This window comes from Seriola dumerili, unplaced genomic scaffold, assembly GCF_002260705.1.
Source record: "Seriola dumerili isolate Sdu_G_001 unplaced genomic scaffold, Sdu_1.0 BDQW01000290.1, whole genome shotgun sequence".
NCBI classification, from domain to species: domain Eukaryota; kingdom Metazoa; phylum Chordata; class Actinopteri; order Carangiformes; family Carangidae; genus Seriola; species Seriola dumerili.
The window spans coordinates 1,879,012-1,901,511 of NW_019174545.1; the positions used below are offsets into that span (position 1 = coordinate 1,879,012).

The window sequence follows — 22,500 nt, forward strand, 5'->3', positions numbered from 1 at the left end:
ACATGAGGTTAGTGCGGGGGTCTCCAGGGAGAGGAGAGGGGATCAGAGCCCAGATTAGACCCAGCCAACCCCTCGCCATCCCTGGGCACCGGGGCAACGAAACCTGACCCCACCCCCAGAAATACCCCCCCACCACCACCACCACCACCTTCCTCTGGAAGTCACATGGGGTCTCCCTGGTGTAGGAGGAAGCACATGGACATGCACAACACTCAGACACAGAGCGTTAATTGAGCAGCTGATGCTCCCATCCCTCCATCAGTCTTGTCTCCCTGGAGACACCAATCACAGCATGCTAAAAATACGCCTCCCATGATCCTCCCTAAGGATACCACCATGCCTGTGTGTCTGTGTATCCATGTGTCTGACTTTGTGTGTGTTTTATAAGGGAGGATACACTGTGTGACATCACGGAAACAGAGCCACAGACCCAGCTTGTGTTATCATTAAGAAAAACTCAATTAGAAGTTATTTCTTTGGCTCCATGGGGTCTGTCTCTGTTTACGCCCCTTTATGCTTCTATGTACTCACGCAAGCTTGTGTTTGTTAATTTTCCTATACAGTATATGGGTGTTTGTGAGCATTCAGTGGTTGCATCAATCAGTGTTGCACCATGAAAGTGAAAGTCAAGAACATCCATAGCTTTATCGACTGCAGTTTAGATAATGTGTATGTAATAATATAAACACGTTTTCATGTTTTAGGATATTAAACAGTACGCTGACACAGAACTTTATTTTTGCTTTATTTTTTATATTTTCTGTAATTTCTTTAATTTTGAATACGTTCGTAGAATGTTACTAGGAAAGAACCATTAGATGAATATTAGATGTTTTGTGAACAAAAAGCTCCTCGGAAACATTTATTTATTATTCATTTATTATTGGAAACTATCCCCTCCAGTTATGTTGAATTGTATGTTTGCCTGTCAACAAAATTGCACATTTAGCATGTTCAGCTGACCTACTGTGAACTTAGAAAGGACAAGTAAATTTTACTTGCCATTTTTAAGGAGGAAGAACTTCACAAAATAATAAATACAGCTACATTTAGCAAATTTTACAAGTAGATATATATAAATTAAATGTAACTTAAGTTATATTTGCCTTCTCAAGGCATACAGATTTTTTTTCAACTAAGATCAACTTGTCAGATTTTACAGAAATTTATCAGAATGAATGAAGTGGAAGTGAAACAATCAAACACATTTTCATATAATTAGTGCCATATTACATTCTTTTGTCCTAAAAAAAATTCTTAGGGATTGATGTAGAAATGTTTGACCTGCATAAAAACAATAAAAAAAAAATGATATATCAGTCTGACTAAAACCACCTAAATCACTGTGATGATATTAATATGATAACTGTACTTTCAATTATGTGAATCAAACAAAAGAATTAGAAATCCTATATAAATTACAGTAGAATCAATGCACTAACACTACATAAAGTCAGACTGTTAGACGGATAATGTTGTATTTGCATCCTTATTAAAAGGTGCTTCTTCTTCTGGTGTCACTTCTTACTCTGCATATTGGCTCCTGAGTCAGGTAGCCAAACCAACCACCCACACATGCAGCAGGCAGAGAGGGAGAGATGTCGCAGAGCACTGTCCTTTATTGCCTATTTGACTGATGTTTAATTACCTCAATAGGACAACATTATCTTTAGATCAATGTTTACCCCAAAACATGCAGATGAAGTGGCAGTGCTTTTACAAGCCCAGAGTACTATTTGAAGATCCTCTCTCAGGCTGAGCCACCATAGATCACAGGGTTACTGTAGCCTGTAGCCTAAGAGACAAAACTCATGGCAAAGGGATTAAAACAGTCACCACAGCTTGTAATAGTTATTGCAGCGAATGCACCGTACTGTAGGAGAGTGTATAACCCTTTTAAACAGCAAATTTTAGGCTGGACAAGACAGTATTTTGAGTGAGGTGTGTATGCTCCCACACCCTCGCTGGACATTATTACCCAGGAGAGTGAAATTACCACGTCGTAAAGAGCCTGTTCCTACCTACCACCTGCGCTGATGCAGTGTTGTATCTTTTCTTCTCTTCCATCCACTCATCCCCTCCACAAACCACAGGGTGTGTCCCTTTGTCTTTCACCAGCACGGAGCGCTTCTTCTCCCATTACCTAATTCCTTTCCCCCTCCTTCATTTTTTACACCCCTCCCTCATTCCTCACCTTCCTCCATTCTCACACGTTGACCCCGGCTGTGCTATCTAGGCCTTCACACATGTACAGTACAATCACGCCATAGTGCCATCACTCTCTTCAAACTGTTGATGGACCTCTCCTCTCACGCCTCTTATAGCAGAATTTACGGTCATCCCCTTGCTTTCCCTGCCTTCTCTCTCTCTCGCTCTCTCTGTCTTTTTTCTCATTTGCCCTCATCCCATTTAAAGGAAAATCAATTCTGTCTTGGCTCAGGGTCAAAGAGCTGCAGCAGTAGCCATATCGGCTGTCTCAGTTTGTTGGTTTGGGAGGGGCAGGAGGTAGTCATCAAATCAAGGGCCTGATGGGATACAAGCTGAGTAATGGCACAAGATTCAGACTGAAAATTCATTGTTTCCTGCGGCACCTCCTGACACTGTGCTGTATGCTGATCAGTAAAACAGAAAATGTTTTAGTTGTTTTTTATCTTAAAAATAGCTGAACTATACAACTGTGGAGGAATAATAATAAGCCACTGATGGAAAAGTTGTAGATCTTACTTTTCTCATGGTTTTTTGTGGCTTTGTCTCCCTATCAGATTCTGATGGACTGATTACATTTTGCTTTGAACAACCAAAGGCCACTGGATAAGAATTAGTCAGTGGACTTAGGTTATTTAAAACAGAGAACAGCCCATTGTTCTGAGTGTTATTTGTCAAACAGCACAACTTTAGAGGACTTCAGATGAAGTGAGGTTAAAGCCCAGGTATACTTCAAATGAACTAGTTCATATGACCATATGTGTTTCATATGTGTTTTCTGACCACGTCTAAAGGCAAAAGTGTTTATAGACCTTTTGAAAGGCCATGGAGCCACTATACAGAGTGGCAGCACGCAATGAATTGAATGAATTGGGATGACAGCACTCATCTTTTGTCAGTCTCTCCCCGAAGGCATTCATGGAGTTGTAATTGGTTGTGCACACCAAGTAGTTGTATGAAGAATACAAAAAGAGAGCTTGAGAAACGAGTGAAAATCCTGCTTACTTTCATCTCAGCACACCAGACACTGCGTGAAGTGGTTGCGCTTTTTGGTAATTTCTGTAACTGTCTGAAACTGACAATCTGAGAAGCACACCCACTTCACACAGCCACTGGCCAAATGAGAAAGTACAGGATTTAAACTTCTCCCTCAAGCTCTTTTAATTTGTTTCAAATGCTTCAATGACTTTTTGTGTACAAACCTCAAATGCCTTCAAGACAGATTGCTCAAAATGTGTGTTGTTTTCCCCTTTTAAGTGACTTGTCTTCTCTAGCAGACTGTTACCCCACCTTCAAGTGCAGCCTTTTGTAACAGCTGTAAGCATTTTTGCCTACACACGTGGTCGGATGACGCGTGATACACACTAGTTTGTGTATACCCACACCTTTAAGCAGTCAAACGCTGACTGTTTTAAGAAAGGTGCTGCAAGGACTTTGGGATAAAGTGTTCTTGGGAGATGGTCTTGGATCACCGTCTATATTCAGAGCACTAATCTCAGCCATTAGAGGGGAAACAGGAAGCTGACCCAAGGTCAGTGCTGACCTTGTTCTGTTTGTACAGCCTGTCCCCTTCTTATCTACCAAATGTGCATAACCACGCACACCACACACACATGCACACACACACACACACACACACACACACACACACACACACAACGGTCATGCTTTGCCTAAGGTTATCACTCGTGGATATTTCATGGGGATATTTGTGTCTCACATTTGAGTCCTCATCCACTCTCCTACCATGACTTAACACACCATGTGGGCCCTCTGTCAGTGATGCAATAAGTCTTATTTTTCCCTCAAGCAAACTGCACAGTTCAGTTCATGTTAATGCTAGATTTTATCCCTTCACAGTTCACACTTGCCTGTCTGTAATCACACATTAGCTTGGAGGGGAAGTTTGTCTCTGTCTGTCAGTGTTGGAGACTTACTGTAGAGTGAAACAGAAACAAGTGTGTCGGATAGGAGGAAATACAAAGATAAAGAAAGAGTTGTAGAGAGGAAAAGAAAGTGATCCGCATCCCATCCTGGGTCAGGCCTGCCCCCTCTGTAATCACAGTTAGATTAGCTGCCCCTCTGCAGCCAAGACCACCTGGTTATATATAGAAACTGCAGCTTTGGGCCTTATCCTCCTCTAATGCCCCCGCACTCTTTGTTAAATCGCTGACATTCATAGTCGGGCCCACCATGTCTGTTCATCAGAGAGAGAGAGAATGCGTCTGGTGTACATCTCTCACCGTCTCTCTCAGTGTGTATGTGTTTGTGCATGTGTGTGTTTGTGCACATGTGTGTGTGCTCATACCCATCTCAGCCACAAGAGCTCAGCTGGCAGCCCGGTCAGTCAGTGTTGGGATCTTTGTGCAGACAGCTGGTCCAAGATTTGTCTGAATGATGGAGCTTCTTGGGCACAGAAACAGCAGTGATGTTGGAGGCAGCCTCATGCAGAGCAGTTTGGAGCTGGGAGTTAGCGACCAGCACAACGTAGGTGACACCTGTAGTTGTGGGATCCAGGGCAGGGCAGGAGGACTCGGGCTGGACGTGACCCCCAAGAGACTAGAGAGTGAGGAGATGGAGGAGGGACAGGTTGGGCCTCTTGAAGTATTCCACCCAGGGGAGGCTACAGATGAGCGGGCATCTTCGATAGTAGTGGCAGAGGCTTTGAGGTGCCAGGTGAAGATAACAACACGGCGTAGCCTGCATCTACGTATAGCCAATCACACGGCACGGGACATTTATGTACGACTGGTGGGGCATGGGGGACGCATCAGCGGAACCAGTACTGGACACCAGAGAAATACACTGGAACAGAGTAAGATGAAGTGGAAAAGGCAGAAATACATCAGCATATATAGGAAGTAATATATGGTTGGTGCACTGCGTCTTTTTTGCTGTTTACTAATCTTAAGTGGAATTTAGTGAAGTTTATTTTAGCTGTCAGTGCACATATCACATGAAGACTAGAAGACGTAGTGTGATGCAGTTTTAAACATGTATTTCTATAGTCAAACCAAGATGTAAATGTGTATTTAATGTTGCCAGGTCTGTTGTGGCAACCACCTGGGGCAAACTGTAATCTGTCAAACATCCTGGCACTCTCAAGAGACCTCTCCAGTGTGTGTGTGTGTGTGTGTGTGTGTGTGTGTGTGTGTGTGTGTGTGTGTGTGTGTGTGTGTGTATGTGTGTATGTGTGTATGTGTGTGTGCGTGTGTGTGTGTGTTTGCGCGCGCATCTGAGTAGTAGACCACAAATACCACACATACATCATGTGTGTTGAAGTATACATTAAAATAAGTGCTCTATACTCTTTAAATAACCATAATACCTACAGTATAACACACTGCTATATGTTTTCGGTCTAGATGTGTAAAATACAGAGAGAGGAGTGGTAAATAAATTTGTAGTTAAACAGAAGGCTATTAAAGCAGGCATTTTGAATATTTCAATGATAGATTTGTGAGTGGACAGCATCTCTCAACTTTATTTGTATGGCGCCAAATCACAAAATACATTATCTCAAGGCACTTTACAGTGTAAGGTTGAGACCTTACAATGTTGTAAAGAGAATTGAATAGTTCCCACAATGAGGAAACCTCCAACAGAAGCAGACCCAGGGTGGGCGGCTGTCTGCCTCAAGTGCTGTGATGGACTCCAAATCTTGATTGAAAAGCTTCAAACAATCCATTCCTATGCAAATAATCACATAACTGGCATCAACTTTTTCAAGGATTTTAGAAATAAAGGGGAGACTGGATATACAGTAGGACTCTAATTGGTTAAGACATCTGGATGAATAAAGATAATAAAGTTAAGATGATCAGATTTGATATAGAAGTGTTTATTAACTGAACATCCTCGAACACTCATGTTGGAATAGGGTCTACAAGACAAGTCGATGGTTTAGATGAAGAAACTATTAGCTCAGAGAGATCTATAGGAGAGAAGCAGTCTAAATATAAACAGGCATTTCAGTTGACTGCAAGGCTACTTTACTGGACAATACGTCTGTGCCAGTGGTTGGAAAAGCTCACAAAGTCATTACTACTGAGGGTTAAAGGAATAGACGGCTCAATAGAGCTATGACTGTCTGTCAGCCTGGCTACAGTCCTGAACAGAGACCTAGTGTTGTTCTTGTTTTCTTCCATTAATGATGAACAATAGGATATTCTGGGATTGTGGAGGGTTTTTTTGTATGTGAATAGACAATCTATCCAAGCTTTGTGACATTCTCCTAGATTGGTGGAACGCCACTTACTTTCTAGCTTTCGCAAAGTCTGTTTCAGAGCATTCGATGGGGCGAGTGTTATACGAAGCTGCAGCACAATCAACAAGATCATCAACTTGTGTGGGTGTAAAGTTAAGAGACAGCTGTCCTCATTGTATTGACACATGGCAGTGGATTAAATAATAATGGAATTCTTTCTTTAAATTTTGTTACAGTATTATTGGTCAGACACATAGATTTTTTTCCCAAATGCTCTATAATCCGTTGTTGTGAACTCAAACGTTAATAAGAAATGGTTAGACTGGGTTTTGGGGAAATATTTTTAAATGTTCAGTTCCTATGCCATATGTTAGAACAGGATCAAGGGTGTGATTAAAACAATAAGTGGATTCATTTACATGTTGAGAGAAGCCAATTGAGTCTGATAGTGTATTAAATGCTGTGTAATCATCTACATGAATGTTGAAATCACCCACTATAATGTCTTTATCTGTACTAAGAACTATCTCAGATAAAAAAAAAAGCTCAGAATAACAGGCAGGTGGACGATTTACAGTAACTAGTAGAACAGTTTTTTGTGTTTTCCGGCTTGGGTGGAAAACTAATTAATGATGATTAATGATTTATATTTTCTTGTAGTTTTTATTTGATATCAGTGATGCAACTGCACACCCAGTGCTCTGTTTGAAATTTGTTTTTGGGAATATGTATATATTAAGATAGAAGCAGGGTTGGGCTTCACTGACTGGCCTCATTTTGTAGTCCCCTTATTGGTGCACCTCCATCCTGCGGAGGTGTCGTTGAGTCTGACACTGAATCTTCATCAGGTTTAGGACTGATGCTTTACAGCTGCTCCTGTTCCTTCACTTGAAACTGTACAGGGAGGGCGAATCTGCACAAGAGGAGAAAGTGCAGTTTAAGTGACATATCATTGAATTTTGACATTTAAGCATCATTTCATTGTTGATATAAAACAAGCCTTCTTAACATGAAATACAGTATGTGATTTAATTTTATAGCACCTTTCTAACAGCTGATAAAAAGTATTCAAGCGAAATGAGATGTGACAAATTGCTCAGCGTCAGGAGTCTTATGTGTTGTTTCAGTTGCATGAGCAAGGAGAACACAACTCCATTCTTGCACACTTGCGCAGTTGTACAGGTAAATATACTTTGGAAGTGTCTGGGTGTCAAGGATGAGGTTGCATGACAAAGATGAATACGTCTGTCAACACTTTCATAACAGGGGAAAACCCTGTTCTGTGTGTGCATGACTGTGTGTTTGTGTGTGTGTTTTGACCATTCAGGAATCCGGCGCCTTGTAGTGTGAATAGCCTCTAAGGAGAGGCCTGCATCTCAGCTAACAGGACAGAAAGCTGACAGTATTATAAATGGGAATATATATTCCCACCACATTCATTCAGCCTGTGACCTCTTTTGTCAAGAAACAAATTTTTTGGGAATTTTTGTTTTAAGTGATTCTCTCAACTAGCAAAAGGCCAAAATAAGATCAAATATTTTTGAGCTGCCTCATATGTTGGTATTTCACTTGCAAATTAAAGTCAGTTAAAGATACACATGAATTATTATCACCTTAATCATGGATCAGTTGCAGAACACCAGTATCAGGCATCGTATGTTCTTTTTCTTCCTGTTAATACCGCCACTTTAACTCATCAAGCATGGGTCTGTTATTTTGAGGAGGATGTAGGATCCAAGTGTCAAAATCTCCCTTGATTCATTTTTTTTTCAGTACAATAAATCTGTATTTTATTACAGTTCAGGTTCACCCTGTGTGCTGTGCACTATGAGAAGATGAATTATGATAAATTCAGGCAACTACTGTCTGATGCAATATTTTACTAAAGGTTGAATTTTTGTGTCTGTTTTCATCATTCTACTTCCAGTTTCCTCACTTCTATGTTGTTTCGCTCCTCTCGTTTTTCCTCTGCTCCTGCTTCCTTATTTCATCAGAATAAGTTTATAACTCCCTCTTTTTCTCTCCTGGGTTCACTCACTCCTTTGCTTCTTGCTGACTCTGTTTCCATGGTAGCTGTCACCACTTGCTCCTCAGGTTTTCCTCTACCTTGCTCCTTGTTCTTCTTTAATTTCTCTCAACTTGTGTTTGAATCAGTTGACATGGTAACTGATTAGTCACTTTGGCCTTGAGTTTCTGTGGCAAACAAACACCTACCTTACCCCTATGATTTTGATATTTCAACCTATTTTCACACCTGTAAGCAGCTGCACATTCAAGAAGGTTAAATGTCAGATTTGCTGTCACTGTATGACTGCCAGTAACTGTGTTTATTATTTTATTGGAAAGAGTATGGCTCTTTTAGTTCACGCATGTCAAGGCAATAGTTATAATAGTAATTTATTATTATTAGATGGAACTTACTGTATGTTAAATATTAACAATTTATATGTCCACCAATGTGTGTGTGTGCGTGTGTATGATCACGAGATAGAGTCTGAATTAGAGAGGTGTCGACAAGCTGAGTCAAACGTCACTGGACATTTACCCCCCCAGCTCCTACTTAATCCATAGCAGGAAGACAGCTGGGCTTATTTTTAACAGTCACAGACACACACACACACACACATACACAAATGTACATATTCAGATTCATCGCGTGCACTGAGGCATCAGTGATGTCTGAGAAACTCATCTTTAAGTCATCACCTCAGAGTGAAGTACATCAACACACACGTACACACACACACAGGCTGGGTTCACCACTCCCCTGTCAGGCTAAGTCACATTTGAAGGAATGAGTGTTACACTGCAGCATTATTTTTTAAATCAGCATGCATGAACTCAGTGACAGTTCAAACAGTATCATGAAGTTCATCACAGCCTGAACTGTGTTACTCATGCTAACATAGTTATTGTCCCTTGCCAGCATCCATAGGCCAACGACATGCACTTAGAGCAAAGACTTTACTGGTATTTACTGGCAAGACATCAGATTATTAATTTTTCACTTTACATGTCAGTGTTATGGGTGATATCTGTGGGTGCTCTACTCTTAAGAAGCAGAGGAGTGCCATCATATGGCTAGTGTGTTCAACTGCAGCTTAAAACAACAACAGCAGAGAGTGGCCTTTTGTCCTGTTCTATACAACTAAATTGCAACAGCAAATACATTTTGTAAGAAATATATTTTCAACCAGATCAAACACAATTGTGACCAGATTATGTTTTCTATAAACAGATAATAATATGTTGCATAGTTGCATACAAATTACAAAATGTTTTGTGTATGTAACACATTTACACTGTGAACATGGACACTGTTATCCCACACTGGAACACACAACACACATTAAGATAATACTCAGAATCTACTAAATGATGGTTAATAAAGGTGCGACAACAGCTCAGAAAAAATAAATACAGTAATTATGTCTTCAGAAAATACATTTTGACACGATGTTTGTGAAGTTTTATATTTTGAAATGTTACAAAGAATTGAGAACCTTTAGTTCAAGTTGTATGGTGATGCTGTTTCACTGTATTTTGCTTTCTCGTAAGAACTCAGGAAAGAGTACTTCGGTCTATATTCTCTAGTTAATGGACGAAAAATACAATGTCATGTAAAACATGTTTCTTCTGTCTCTCTTGTCCTCTTAACCTCACCAGGTGTTGTTGCTGTGAAGGACTCAGTTCCCTTGTCTCCTCTCAAACCTTCAGCCGCACCCACAGACACAGAGCAACAGAGTGCTGAAGGAGGAAACTCTGCTTTGAGCAATGACCTGCAGCTTCCCCATGTTTCCATGGAAACCTCAAATCTTCGACCACAGACGCCCAAAGCTGAAGATGAGGTGGAGGAAGACGATGACGCCAATGGCGCTCTCACCATATCTGAGCTTGTCTACAGGTCCATAAAGTTTTATAACAAATTATTCAAAGCAGCTACAGTCTAATCAATAATTTTATAATAACAATGCTTTGGAGTTTCTTTCAGCTCATTGTTTTGATTTTCTACCTCACAAATTTACTGTTTAGGTTCACTCTAACTGCTCAAGCAGAATGAAATTAGACTTACATTCGATGTTACTCTAAAGTGGCTTACAACTCCTCATATTTATCCCCAGTAAATAACAAATTAATAGTTACTAGTAGTAGGTATAAGTGTGACAGTTCTCCCGTGCTGCTATCTAAACAAAACACGTGCAAATCCATTGTTTTCCTATGGTAAAGTGCACCTGGAATGCACTGTTCTTTGTAGTATGTTTTAGATTTTCTGCACTCTTCTGCAAAAAGTGCCACAATTTTTTGGTGCAAACTCCAGAATTGTTCTTCGTTGCACTTGGTTCCCAGGTTGGCAAGTCCCAGATGTTTGACATGACAGAGCTTTCCTTGCCCTGTAGCTACATGTAACTGTGTGATTGGCTCTTCTGAGCTGAAACTTTTGCTGGTGGTAAAGGAAAATGAAGTGTTTCTCCTTCTTTAAGTCCTTATTCATTCCTACTTAGTATTTTCTCATATCTTCCCTAATTGTGGTTGAATGTCTTCCGTCTCGTCTCCAGCCCCTGTGCCAGCATGTTGCCCACACCAGTGGACGACAGTCAAGGAGGGGTCGACTTGCTCTTCTCTTCTCCAGTCCAGAGCCCTGCCAGGCTGCTAAGGGAGCTCCATGCTGACCCTGACATCCAGGCTCAGCTGGAGGCTGAGAGGGAGAGGGACCGGGCCTACGAACGCACCCGTCTGGCTGCGAGAAGTCGAATGGGTGGTGTCCTGACCAGCAGCCTGCGCCTGCTGTCGTCCAATGAGAGAGTCAATGCATGTGTGCTGAGCGTGGCCCGCTTTGTTGCCGTGGTAATGGGCGTGCTGCTCGTCACTGTGCCCACCCTGCTGCTACTGTTGGAGTCTGACATTGACGTGTCGTTCCTCCATGAGATCCGCCAGACGCCGGAGTTTGAGCAGTTTCACTATGAGTATTACTGCCCGCTTCGGCGCTGGATCCTGTGTAAGATCAGCATGGCCATGGAGAACCTGTGGTCAGACTGAAGAGGAAAAGAAACAGATTGAAAAGGAGAGAGTGAGAAGGCACTGTGGGGGAAACAAACAAGCCAAAATGTCTGTCTTAACATGTAATTTCATCTTATATTCAGTCTTAACTGGTGTCTCTTGAAACAAAAAGTCTGCCAATGGGATGAAATCATTTCACTTGTTTGAGAAGACGTTCAATTTATTTTATGAGCTGGTGAAATGCATCACCTATGAGGGCTCACAAAATTGTAGTAGGGTGTTTTATCAAAAGGGGCCCCAGAGGGAAATACCACCAGGGTTCCCAGAATGAAGACTCCTCTATGTATGTACAACAGTATTTGTGATTGGATTGCATTGATACAAGTGGATTTCTTTCACCTCTCTGGCAACATAATTTGGAGTCTTGAAGAAAAGAGAGATAAAGGAGAAATAAGATTTTAATCATACGATCTAATTACTTGTTAAGATAGACACTTTTGGCAGTGATGAACTGAAAAGAAAGAGGACAAGTAGTACTGTAAGTGTTCAACTCATGGAATGGAGAGATTTGTGAAAATAAAATTGAGGCAGGTCATGAACAGAGAAAAAGTCGCAAAAAGAAGCAAAGCTGTTGGTTTACTAGAAGTTTCGATGGTCTGCTCACTCCTGATGCTGACAAGTTGATGCAGAGACTCTTTGGTAAATATCACAAACCATTCTGATTGGTTCTCGTCCTCAGAGCAGAGCGCTTGATTGGTCACAGAGCCTGTCAGTCATGACGGAGTGGGTGGGAACAGACAGAGAGAGAGAAAGAGAGATGATTGATTTGTCACTGAACGCAACAATAGCCACAGCCACATTATATATATTTAAAAACAAAAGAGAATATTGATAATTAATACCAATCTTAAATAAGTTGTTTTTAATGTTTTGTACATTTTTATGTGATCCAGATCTTTCAGGAATTTTTCAGTCAGAGGATCTACTTTGATCTTATTTTGAAATTAAGAGTTTACAAAAGATTACAAAAAAAAGCAAATTTATTGAAGTTTATTGGGGTGATGGGTGTTGAGAAATTTAAGCTATTTTTTAAGACTACCGTCAATATTTGTTGACTTGGTAGCACCCTGGGTTTTTCCTACAGAGGCTATAGCACAAATCTTTTACACAGACCACAGATTACAGCTGTTTCAGATTATGTGATGTCATTTTGGAGACAGGAGGGTGGCATGAGAGAAACTTTAGTCTGTTTGTTATGCTAAAACATGTGTGTTTTGTTGAACTTCTAGATGTCTTCTGACCTAAATGTTAGCTCACTGATTAAGGCTACTAGTGCAACTTTCAACGTGGTTTTAGAGAGTTTTAACTTAGAAATGTATGAAGGGAAGAAAAGGCTATTCATGAGAAAAAGTTCCTGTATGTTTAAATTCAAATGTGATGATTTTGGACTTGATGGTCATTTGTTGGTTGATGCTAATTTTGGGGGAGCTCTGTATATGCTTTACTGGGAATTGAAGAGACAGGATGGTACATTTAAACTGGCCAGAGGAACAGGTGTGTATAGTCCAACTACACTGCTGGTACATTACACAGGATGGGACTAGTGGTGCTTTTAATGGTCTAAATCTCTCATACGGGCCGTTTGATGGTGTAGAAGATGTTGATCAGGTGATAGTACAGTTGGCGGTGTTTAACTTATAGAAACAGATCAGCATTTGTAAGAAGGTGAGTGATAGCATCCAGTTGAGCATCCTGTGTTTATCATTTAAATAACTACAACTGTTTGTATCTTTGAACAGAGACAGTATTTTCTTATTTTAATGTCAGTGACGAACAACACAGAATTATCAGGAGTTATAGATGGGAAGATGTTTAAAAGTGAAGTTGGAGGAATGAGATTTTTGATAGATACAGCATAAGGCTGTATTTATGGACATTCACTGTTGATATATCTGGAGTTCCCAAAAGTCTGGAGCCATGGAGTCAAAATTGAATAATATCAAAGTTAAACCAAGAGGGGAGGCAAAACACTGATTGAAAAATCTTTATTTGGTACAGAAAAATAGAACAGGAGTGAACTGTAGGCTGTGACTTTACAATAGGAGTTCATTTGTGTCAAAATGTATCGATCATACGTGATATAATTTACAATACACAAAGGTGAGGTCACAGTATGAAACGAACCCAGATTTAAACTATGTAAACTTGTGACCTGACTCAACATTAGGCTAAAGACAAAATCAGACTCCAGTAGCCTAGTAACATTTGGGAACCTAGAGCTACCACAGCATGATTGTTCAGCATTCAGACAGTGCCTGTCAGTTATAGTATAGTGGCTCTGAATGGAGAGGAGAACAAAGAGTTGTAGTGATGAAAAATGACTCAAATGAAAACATATGTTGTTAAAAACAAAAAAAAAAGGTTCTGTTCAAAATGTAGTTTGATGTGGATCAACTTCTCAGGAAAGGGCATTAGCAGTTTATGTTCAAAAAAACTAATGTGTGTCTGAGGAATATATATATACATATATAAAAAAAAAGAGAAAAAATTGAATCTAATCACAGCATAAACCATATTGTTTATCCATAACATTCATACATGTCTCACTATTATGAATATCCAAACACTGTATGTATTTATACCAAGTCTAAAGCTAGACATAAATATGGCTGCAGACTGTCCGTGTTGGTGTAGCCTCATTTCACTCCACTATGTATGCATCCATGTCATTCTGGTAAAATTAAAGTCTTTACTGTTGAGAGCCTGCAGTTTACTGCTGTTTGGCCTTCGTAGCTGAACCTCCATACTGCTTTATGGCAGAGCGGAGAGTCATGCAAGTTCATAATTGGTGCACTACTATCAAACAAACTGGATCTCTCTATCAAAGCTCTCACACTATATTTAGACTCTTATGAAGAACTGAACTAATGTTTTAAAGTTTATTTTCAGACACCACTCTCCATACTCTTTGTAGGTTGGCTGCTACAGAGGCCGCTGCAATGCACATAACCATCAAAGCCCTCATATATTATATCCAATGTTGCTGGCTCATATAATCAGCTGTATTGTCATGTAACTCTGTAGACTTTATGCATCAACAAGCTTTATGCATATAGAAAATATGCAGTAACAACAGAAACACGCGTATTTGGGACAAAGCATTTATTTTCCTACTACAGTACATGCACTGAGTTTCAATGCTGAAACCAAGCAAAGGGCCAAACCACTATGATGACGACGTTTGCATTTAACACCACAGACTGAGATCAAAGCAGCTTCACTGTAGTGGATGAGGCTGATCTGTATGCACTGCTAAATGATCACCATCATCCCACTACAACTAACAGAAGGGGATATCATCATAGTATCATCCTGTCTTCATGTGTAACTGTTGCGCCTCCAGTTTGCACATGCACCAAAATGCTCAAGCGATTCACATTAAAAATAAAAGGACTCTGTATAGGCTTCATGTACACAGCTGTACAGACATAGTTTGTCCCTGGCTTTGGTCCTTTATTTCTGTGCATCGTCCTCCTCTATCTAACCTGGGAAGCTCTCACTCGGCTCCTTTGGCTGACCTCTCAATGCAAATTGCATGCCCTCATCTGTAAATACTGTTTATAGTTGTGGCAAAAAAACCCAATGTGGGTAAAGATTTCCTTTCTTTCTTCCCTCTGTGTCTTGTCTGTGTAAAGCGATCTAGATATAGGCTTGGCTGTCTTGACCATCTTAGATGAATGCATGTTCTCTGCATTTTTACTAACAGGAGAAAGGGAAGAAGATAAGAATTTGAGACACTGAAGGCTTTTCTTGAAAGCTTGGCATCAGTAATCTGAGCAGTTTTGTCACCACATTTAAAAACCAAAACACGTCAGGCACTGTGTTTTGGACTTCATTTTAATCATTGACTTAACAAGACTGACAAGTTGCTAATTCTGTTGGCTTGTCCAAAAACAAAATGAGATTTTTTTCTCAGTTAAATTCTGTCTCAGTACAAAGAGGAAGACTTCTCGATGGCTTCTTGGAAAAGATCATTTTACAATCAACAAAAGCAGCTCTAAAATATTTGACTTGTTACTACCTTCATTGTGCTTTTGCTGTATGTGTAAATCATTAAAGCCAGATGCTAAATGCTAATGCTAACATCTAACCTCATTGCTAGCGGAGCATGCTATTAACTGAATCAGTTGTTTAGATATTGAGTTTTTAAGATGTTTAAAAACACCCAACAGAGTGAATGGAAAGTAAAACTACACCTCAACTCATTGCAAGCTAAAAAAAAGGCCTTTCAGTTCTGTGATGAAACAGATCTTTGGCTCCATGACACTGTAGCATTATATTAGTCTGTAGCTCATTTATCAATAGCAGCCTTTATGAGTTTAAAGGGGAATTTAACCCCTTTGAGATTTAGCTCTTGTTTTGAGCTACTGAACTTCTAGTTCCTGTGTTTTACAAACAGCATATAGATGGACCGAGAGTACAACTTTTGTTGCCTGTACGTACATAAAACTGTGATAAAACATCATCACGATCACACATCAGTTGATGTCACATCTGAGGTATTACTTAATACAAATTCACAAGTTCCTGACATGAGTCAAGTATTTACAAACCTTAAATTTAATTATGTACCTTTAATTATCAGTAAAAATAAAACTGCTTTACAGACTACCAAAACCTGGAATTCAACTGTTTAAACTAATACACAAATACTGCTTTTAATTCATTTATTTAAGATTTTAAATATTTGAACTCAGGTCTACTATATGCAAATCTATTGGACATCACGGTATAAGAGGAAAATAAACAGTTGTTTAGTATATTATTTCAGTGTTGTGTGGGCATGTACAGTAGCAGATTCTCTTGCACGGTCACTTTGTTGTTTTTGAATGTTAGTCAAACTGATTGTTTTAAAGGTTAGTCTGATTGTTTTTGTTTTTGTTTTTTTCTTTGTCTTCTTCTTTTTTGTCATTCAGTCTCTTTTAATAAGAAACTCTGGGAGATTTAATTTATGTAGAATCAGAAAAAAAAATCCCTAAGTTATGACCCCCTCTATTCTGGGACAACCAAGCCTTATGAACTTTGTGAAGTGAAAATTTTGAATGTTTGTATGTTAAAAAGAAAACATGGATTGTTTTATATGTTAATACTGCCACAATAAAGCTCCCCAATGAATATATATTGAAATATGGAACTTTATGTGTGGATTATTTTTACTTTATTTAATGTGACTTTTTTGTTTATTATGATTTTCACAAAGGTTAATCGCAATGTCTAAAAAAAACAAAAAAACAAAAAGAAGAGGTAAAAACAACAGTTTAGGGGCATTTATATATCCTTTTTACCAGTAATTGTAAATAGTGCAATATATTTCCCATATTCATGCCTGGAAAAATCTTGTTATACAATTTCAGAAACCCCTAAAGTGGACCATACCATTTCTGTCTGTCCTGTCTGCGGTGGCTACGTCTACAAGTCTCTGCCCCCTTGAGTGGAAACAAGCAAAGTTAGACATTGTCAGGTAAATGTAAGTGGCAGTGGCTAACTGTGCAGCTGGTTTTACTTTCCTACCGTCAGAGTTTCTGAATTAGATTGTGTCAAGTGTTTACGGCTGAACGATTATGTGAGCTAGTTTCTAACTTTACCTGAAGTTACACTAATGTTAGCTAGCTGTTAAGGCACCCTTTCATATCCAGCGTTAGGTTGTCATTCCATTACCAATAAACAATGTCATGATCTAATGTTAGCAAACACTGGTGCTCAGTCATGAGCAGTGAGACAAAGGAGGAATAGTTGTTGTAGAGATAGGTTTTGATATCATAGAGTTTATTATTTCATTTTAATAGTCTTTCCTGCGTCTGTGGTGGTTTAGTCTGTCTTTGCATTAGCAGTGGTGGAAAGTGATTCAGTACATTTGCTCTAAGCACTGTACTTAAGTACAATTTTGAAGTACTTGTACTTTACTTGAGTATTTCCATTTTATGCTACTTTATACTTCCCCTCCACTATATTTCAGGGTGAATTATTGTTCTTTCTACTCCACTACACATATTTGACAGCTTTCAGTTCACTGAAGCATGCACTGCACTGTTCTGGGTTTCCTTTCACCCTTGAGAAAAAGTTGACACCCCTGATTGTCATTGTATAATTTCCACTCTGTGATTGCCAATTTTTCCTCAAAGGTTTGTCTCCCTCATGTGGTGTAAAGGACTTACTGCTGTCTGTGCGTCTGTCTCTATGGTGATGTTTGTGTGGGCAACACAAGATTTCCTGGATACAAGGAGTCTTCAAACCTTTACTGTGTTGGATGAGAAATATTAGAATATGTTGTATTTAAGGCAGTAAATGTATTTACCTAAAGTGCTCAAGTAGACCCAGCCATAACTTCTCTGTAACTAGGACTATGCTGACAAAACAGAACACAGGAAATCTTCAGGGTAAGATTGACTATTCATTCTTGCAACTGGGATTAAATAGTAGCCGCTGTTTCTGTGGCATAAATAGACAAAATCTAACACTGAAGAGATGACATATTGCATGCAGATGATTTTTGTGTAGAGAATTGAATGTAAATAGTTGTTTTACTTCTTTTGTTTGAACAGGATGGTGTTAAGACAATACAGACATTTAAGAGCAACACAGGGATGTATGAAGACTAAGTGAGGGGATGAAGAAGAAAATGCATGGTTGTTTGTTTGATTGATGCTAAGGTAACCTTGGTTCATAATTTAAATGAGAGACAACATGGGTCAGATTCCGTGAATATATGATGGTGAAGTTGAAAAACTCAACTATGGAGATACACCATACCACAAGAGAAGCACGTGCAGTGTCTGAACTTCTGGAGGATGCTGGGGACTGTAGGGAGGACATTAAACAGGAAGTGAACCTTAATCTTCTCAGTGACTCTCTCTTCAGTGAACAGCAGAAGCTAAGGCATGCATTGGACTGGGCTCACAGATTCCTCAGCAGTGGATCAGAAGTTTACCATGAACTCTGCAGAGCTGACAGTTTGATTTTTGCTGATGAAAAGCATGAAAAGAAGAGGGAAACAGAGAAAAGATCATATAACCATCCATCTGCAGCCAAGTACCATTGTCCAGTCTTCTGTTCTGCAGCTACTGATGAGGTATTTGAAGGAGAGAGTACACTTGAAAAGCTTAAACCATCAAATTACATGAATAGTGAACAAAATAATTTCCTCTGTAGACGTAAACCTCCTTTACAAGAAGATCTCCACATTTCCTTCTCCTTTACCCAGGGGAGAGACGAGGTAACTTGGCCTGAGAACGGAGAAACTGAAAATATGAAAAGTATGGGGCTGCAGCAAACCACCAATAAACAAACTCCTACCCACGGCGACTGCAGAACAAGCAGACTGCACATGTGTAATCAAAGACACCAGACAAACATATCTGACAGCAGTGCAAATGAAACACTTGCATCAGATGCTGCAACTAGCTTGATCAAAGAAACCTATTCATGTTGGTGCGATGTCATCGGTAAAAAGAGCACCGTGTTTGGTGATGTGACCACCCTAAAACCATTACTTCAAAGCAGGGATTCCACAGATGTAATTTATAAAGGGATGACGGAAGTTGGGAAGGAGAAAACAGATGCTAGGTTGAAGGAAAATGATGGAAATATGCATAGTGAACTTGAATCCAACTCTTCTTTTATGGTGTATGCAAATGATAATATGAGCCACAGTGAGCCAGAGAAGATACCAGCACAGACTGCAAGCCCCACTTTTTCCTGTCCCTTGGAAATACCATCAAATTTAACTGTATATGAGCAGTACCAACTTTGTGTGGATCAGCTGCATCACTTCAGACAAAGCCAACATATCAAACTGGGATGCTCCATGGAGTCAACTGCAGAAGGGAGTAAGACACCTGAAGAAGCTGTAGCACCTGTTGAAGCACCAGCCCAACCTTCCTCTTGCTTTGAAATGAACTGTTCCACCACAAACCCTGAGATCAAAAAACAGTTTAACAAAGCAAGAAGCAGAATGATCACAGAGGAGTGGAGCTCAGGTGCCATTAATAAAAACCAGGACAGAACCACATATAATACGTATAGGGAAACACTTATTGGGCACAGGGAGACCAAACATTGTGACAATTTGACTATGAAGGAAAGCAGACCTTTGAGTCAGAAGAACACTGCTAATGATGACAAACACGGTGACTTTATGAAGAGGACTTCAGAAGCCATAACCTCAACTGGGGTTATTAAGACACCTGTGCAGCACTCGAGGGCTGTGCCTGATAACGTTCCCGGTGTGGAGGAGAGTGCCACACTTACTGCTAACTCAGGTATTGAATATCATATACGAAAGCGGATCTTAATCAGTATTAAGCTAAATACTGTACAATTGCAGAGAAATTTGAAGTACACCCACTACTGTGTAGAGCAGTGGTTCCCAACCTGGACAATCCCTCCAAGAAGTCCCATGATGAACCTGTGGGCTCATGAGATGATGTACAGGCCAGGAAATAAGATAAAACAAAAGTTTACTCCGCGAATGTGTGTTTTTTCTCACATCTCCCTTATTTTTTTCTTGTTTCTGATAAAAAAAACTGAGTACTTTTACTTCCCCAAGCCTCTAAAAATCATTTTAATTTAACAGTTTTATAAGGGAAAATCTGACTTTGGTGGAATGACTCAGAATTCATTAACATTGTGAAGAAGGTATTACAAGAAGGCATTCTCTAATTTAAGGCATCATAAGGTAAAAACATTGGGATCCACTGGGAACATTTTTTGGTTCGCATATTATTTCATCCTCTCTCTGATTATCTCAATATCAGATATATATTATATAGATATAATATATTGAATTTGTGTTGGTCTTTCTGAGTGTCTGGGCGTGACTTGCCTTCCTCTCTGTCAGTTTTGCTTCCAAAAAAGACTGAACGTCATCCAGGCCCAAAGTGTCATCAGAGTCGTGTCAAAGGTCAAAAGGAAACGACTGGAGATCGAGGTCCCCAGAGGCTTTGTGGAAAGTCAAGAATGGCCATGTCCTCACTCACAAATGGAGGAATATTACCAAGGTAACAAATATAGTAATCACGTGAACATTGATTAAGTGATTTTTGTGTGTGTGAATTAAAATTACCGATTTATTGATTCATTTTTATGTTTTATATATATTTATATGTACCTGGATTTTGTTAATTATAATCATAAATCATTAATCTATTCTCTGCTCTTTTTTATTGAGTTATGCTCCAATGTGAATATGCAGAATTTAGAAAAAAGTTGTCACTAGTAAATAATTGAAACACTTATTTTTGGCAGCTTGAATTTATTTGTTAGTAGAAAATCATCAAAATCTTCCTGACTTTCAAAATACTGAATAATGAACATCAGATTATTTTTTCCAAAATGAAACTAATGAAATTAAATATTTCTCTGATATATTCTAACTCTACCACTGTGTTACACTGAACCTCATCATCTGTCTCCAGCAGATCACAGTCAGCAGGAGCAGTCAAATACACAAAGAAACTGAACACACAAACGTACACAAAGAGACACACACCAACATCACCAGCCTCAGGTGGGTAACAATAAAATTACAACCATGTGTATGAAATGTTATTTTAAAAATTCTTCTAAAAACCACAAAAAATACGCACATTCATTTAAAAAGCAAAGTCACCAACAGGTCGTATGACTGGAGAAATGTTAATTGATTTCACACTTAATCAGATATTGAGCCAGCAGCAAGTCATAAGATAAAAAGGACTTTCATTAGTGTGTGTATCAAGTTGTAGTCCTAGAAATTTGTTCACATGGTCACATGGAGACTTAGAGACCCCATCCTCACAAAGTTAACTATTTATGATGAGGTTCAAACTAGAAAAATGGGTTATGGTTAGGGTAATTCTTTGTAAAGATTGTAGCATTTAATTAATGAAAGTCACAAGTGACAAAACTATAAGGGAGGGTGGAGCAGGGGTTGTTAATCCAAACTGATTATGTTCTTATGTTACAAGAAAAGTAGAAGTTTCATAAGACATTAAATAATTTCTCTCAATTTTGAACAAAGAAAAACTGGATGTCCGAAGAATTCAAACTTTTATCCCTTAAAAGAACACAAATATATAACTCCTTGTTTGCTTTTACAGGTACAACAGTGAATATTGTTGTGAACAATACTGACTGTGGATACAGTGTAAGAAATCTTTATTTCAATATGTTTATGATACTGTTAGGCTGCAAACAGTTTGATCACATTTACTGAAATTCTACTACTGTTCAAAATACATTGTTGAATACTAAAAACAGAAAAGTCATATCACCGACTTTTGCTGTGTTTCCACAAGAACAAACATGGCCGTGCCTCTAATGTCATGTAAAAGTCTTGACAGTAATTTCAATGTTTTTACAGTGTGTGACCTAGTCACACAGTTAATTTAAAGTTACATTTGTGTGCAGAGTGATTTTCAAAGAAACTTTTTCTGATGATTTTGTGTTAAAATTATTTATCCGTGTTTTATCAAATAATTTTCTGCCTTGCAGCTTGTAATGTGTTTTCTGTAGGCTACTTACAGTGTTGTGTGTATTGTTGTTGCTGCACCTGTCAGCCAGCAGGTGTCCCTGTGTGTGACCGCTGGTTGTGTCTGCCTGATGAGGTGTGGCTGTCCATCCTGTCTCTGCTGCCTCCCAGTGATCTGTGCAGATCAGTGCAGGTCTGCAGGCGCCTGCACGCACTGGCTACTGATCACACACTCTGTGAGTCAGCCTGCTGCATTTTAAACACTTCTCACTTGAAAGAAAGGGACAAGTTTTGGCTGCGGTTAGTTTCCTTTCATTTATTTATTTATTTATTTGTAAGGACGATGCACATTGATCAACATTTTCAAGTGCAGTCCTTTGGCAAGATGCCTCTTTAACCAGTTAAGTGAGGGTTAAAAGTTACAGACAGAAGATCACAAGATGCCATGAAGACAGCAACGGCAACAAAATAAGCATTCTCAAGACAGTGCACAAGCAATGCAGAGCAACAGTAAACGGCAAAACATTACTATAATAATACTATACAAATTATACAAAACACAGCTAAGCAATACTGATTCTAA

The 22,500-nt window shown here is 39.2% G+C and overlaps 1 protein-coding gene across 1 annotated transcript in view; it reads left to right on the forward strand.

The window, feature by feature from the left end:
* Positions 1–16,574, forward strand: part of frmd3 (FERM domain containing 3) — a 56,775-nt gene extending 40,201 nt beyond the window's left edge. Inside the window, exons 14-15 of the mRNA XM_022757690.1 lie at positions 10,079–10,316; positions 10,969–16,574. Of these exons, the coding sequence (XP_022613411.1) occupies positions 10,079–10,316; positions 10,969–11,449 (719 nt within the window). The 3' untranslated portion in view covers positions 11,450–16,574. The remainder of the gene's footprint in view (positions 1–10,078; positions 10,317–10,968) is intronic.
* The last annotated feature ends 5,926 nt before the right edge of the window (positions 16,575–22,500 follow it).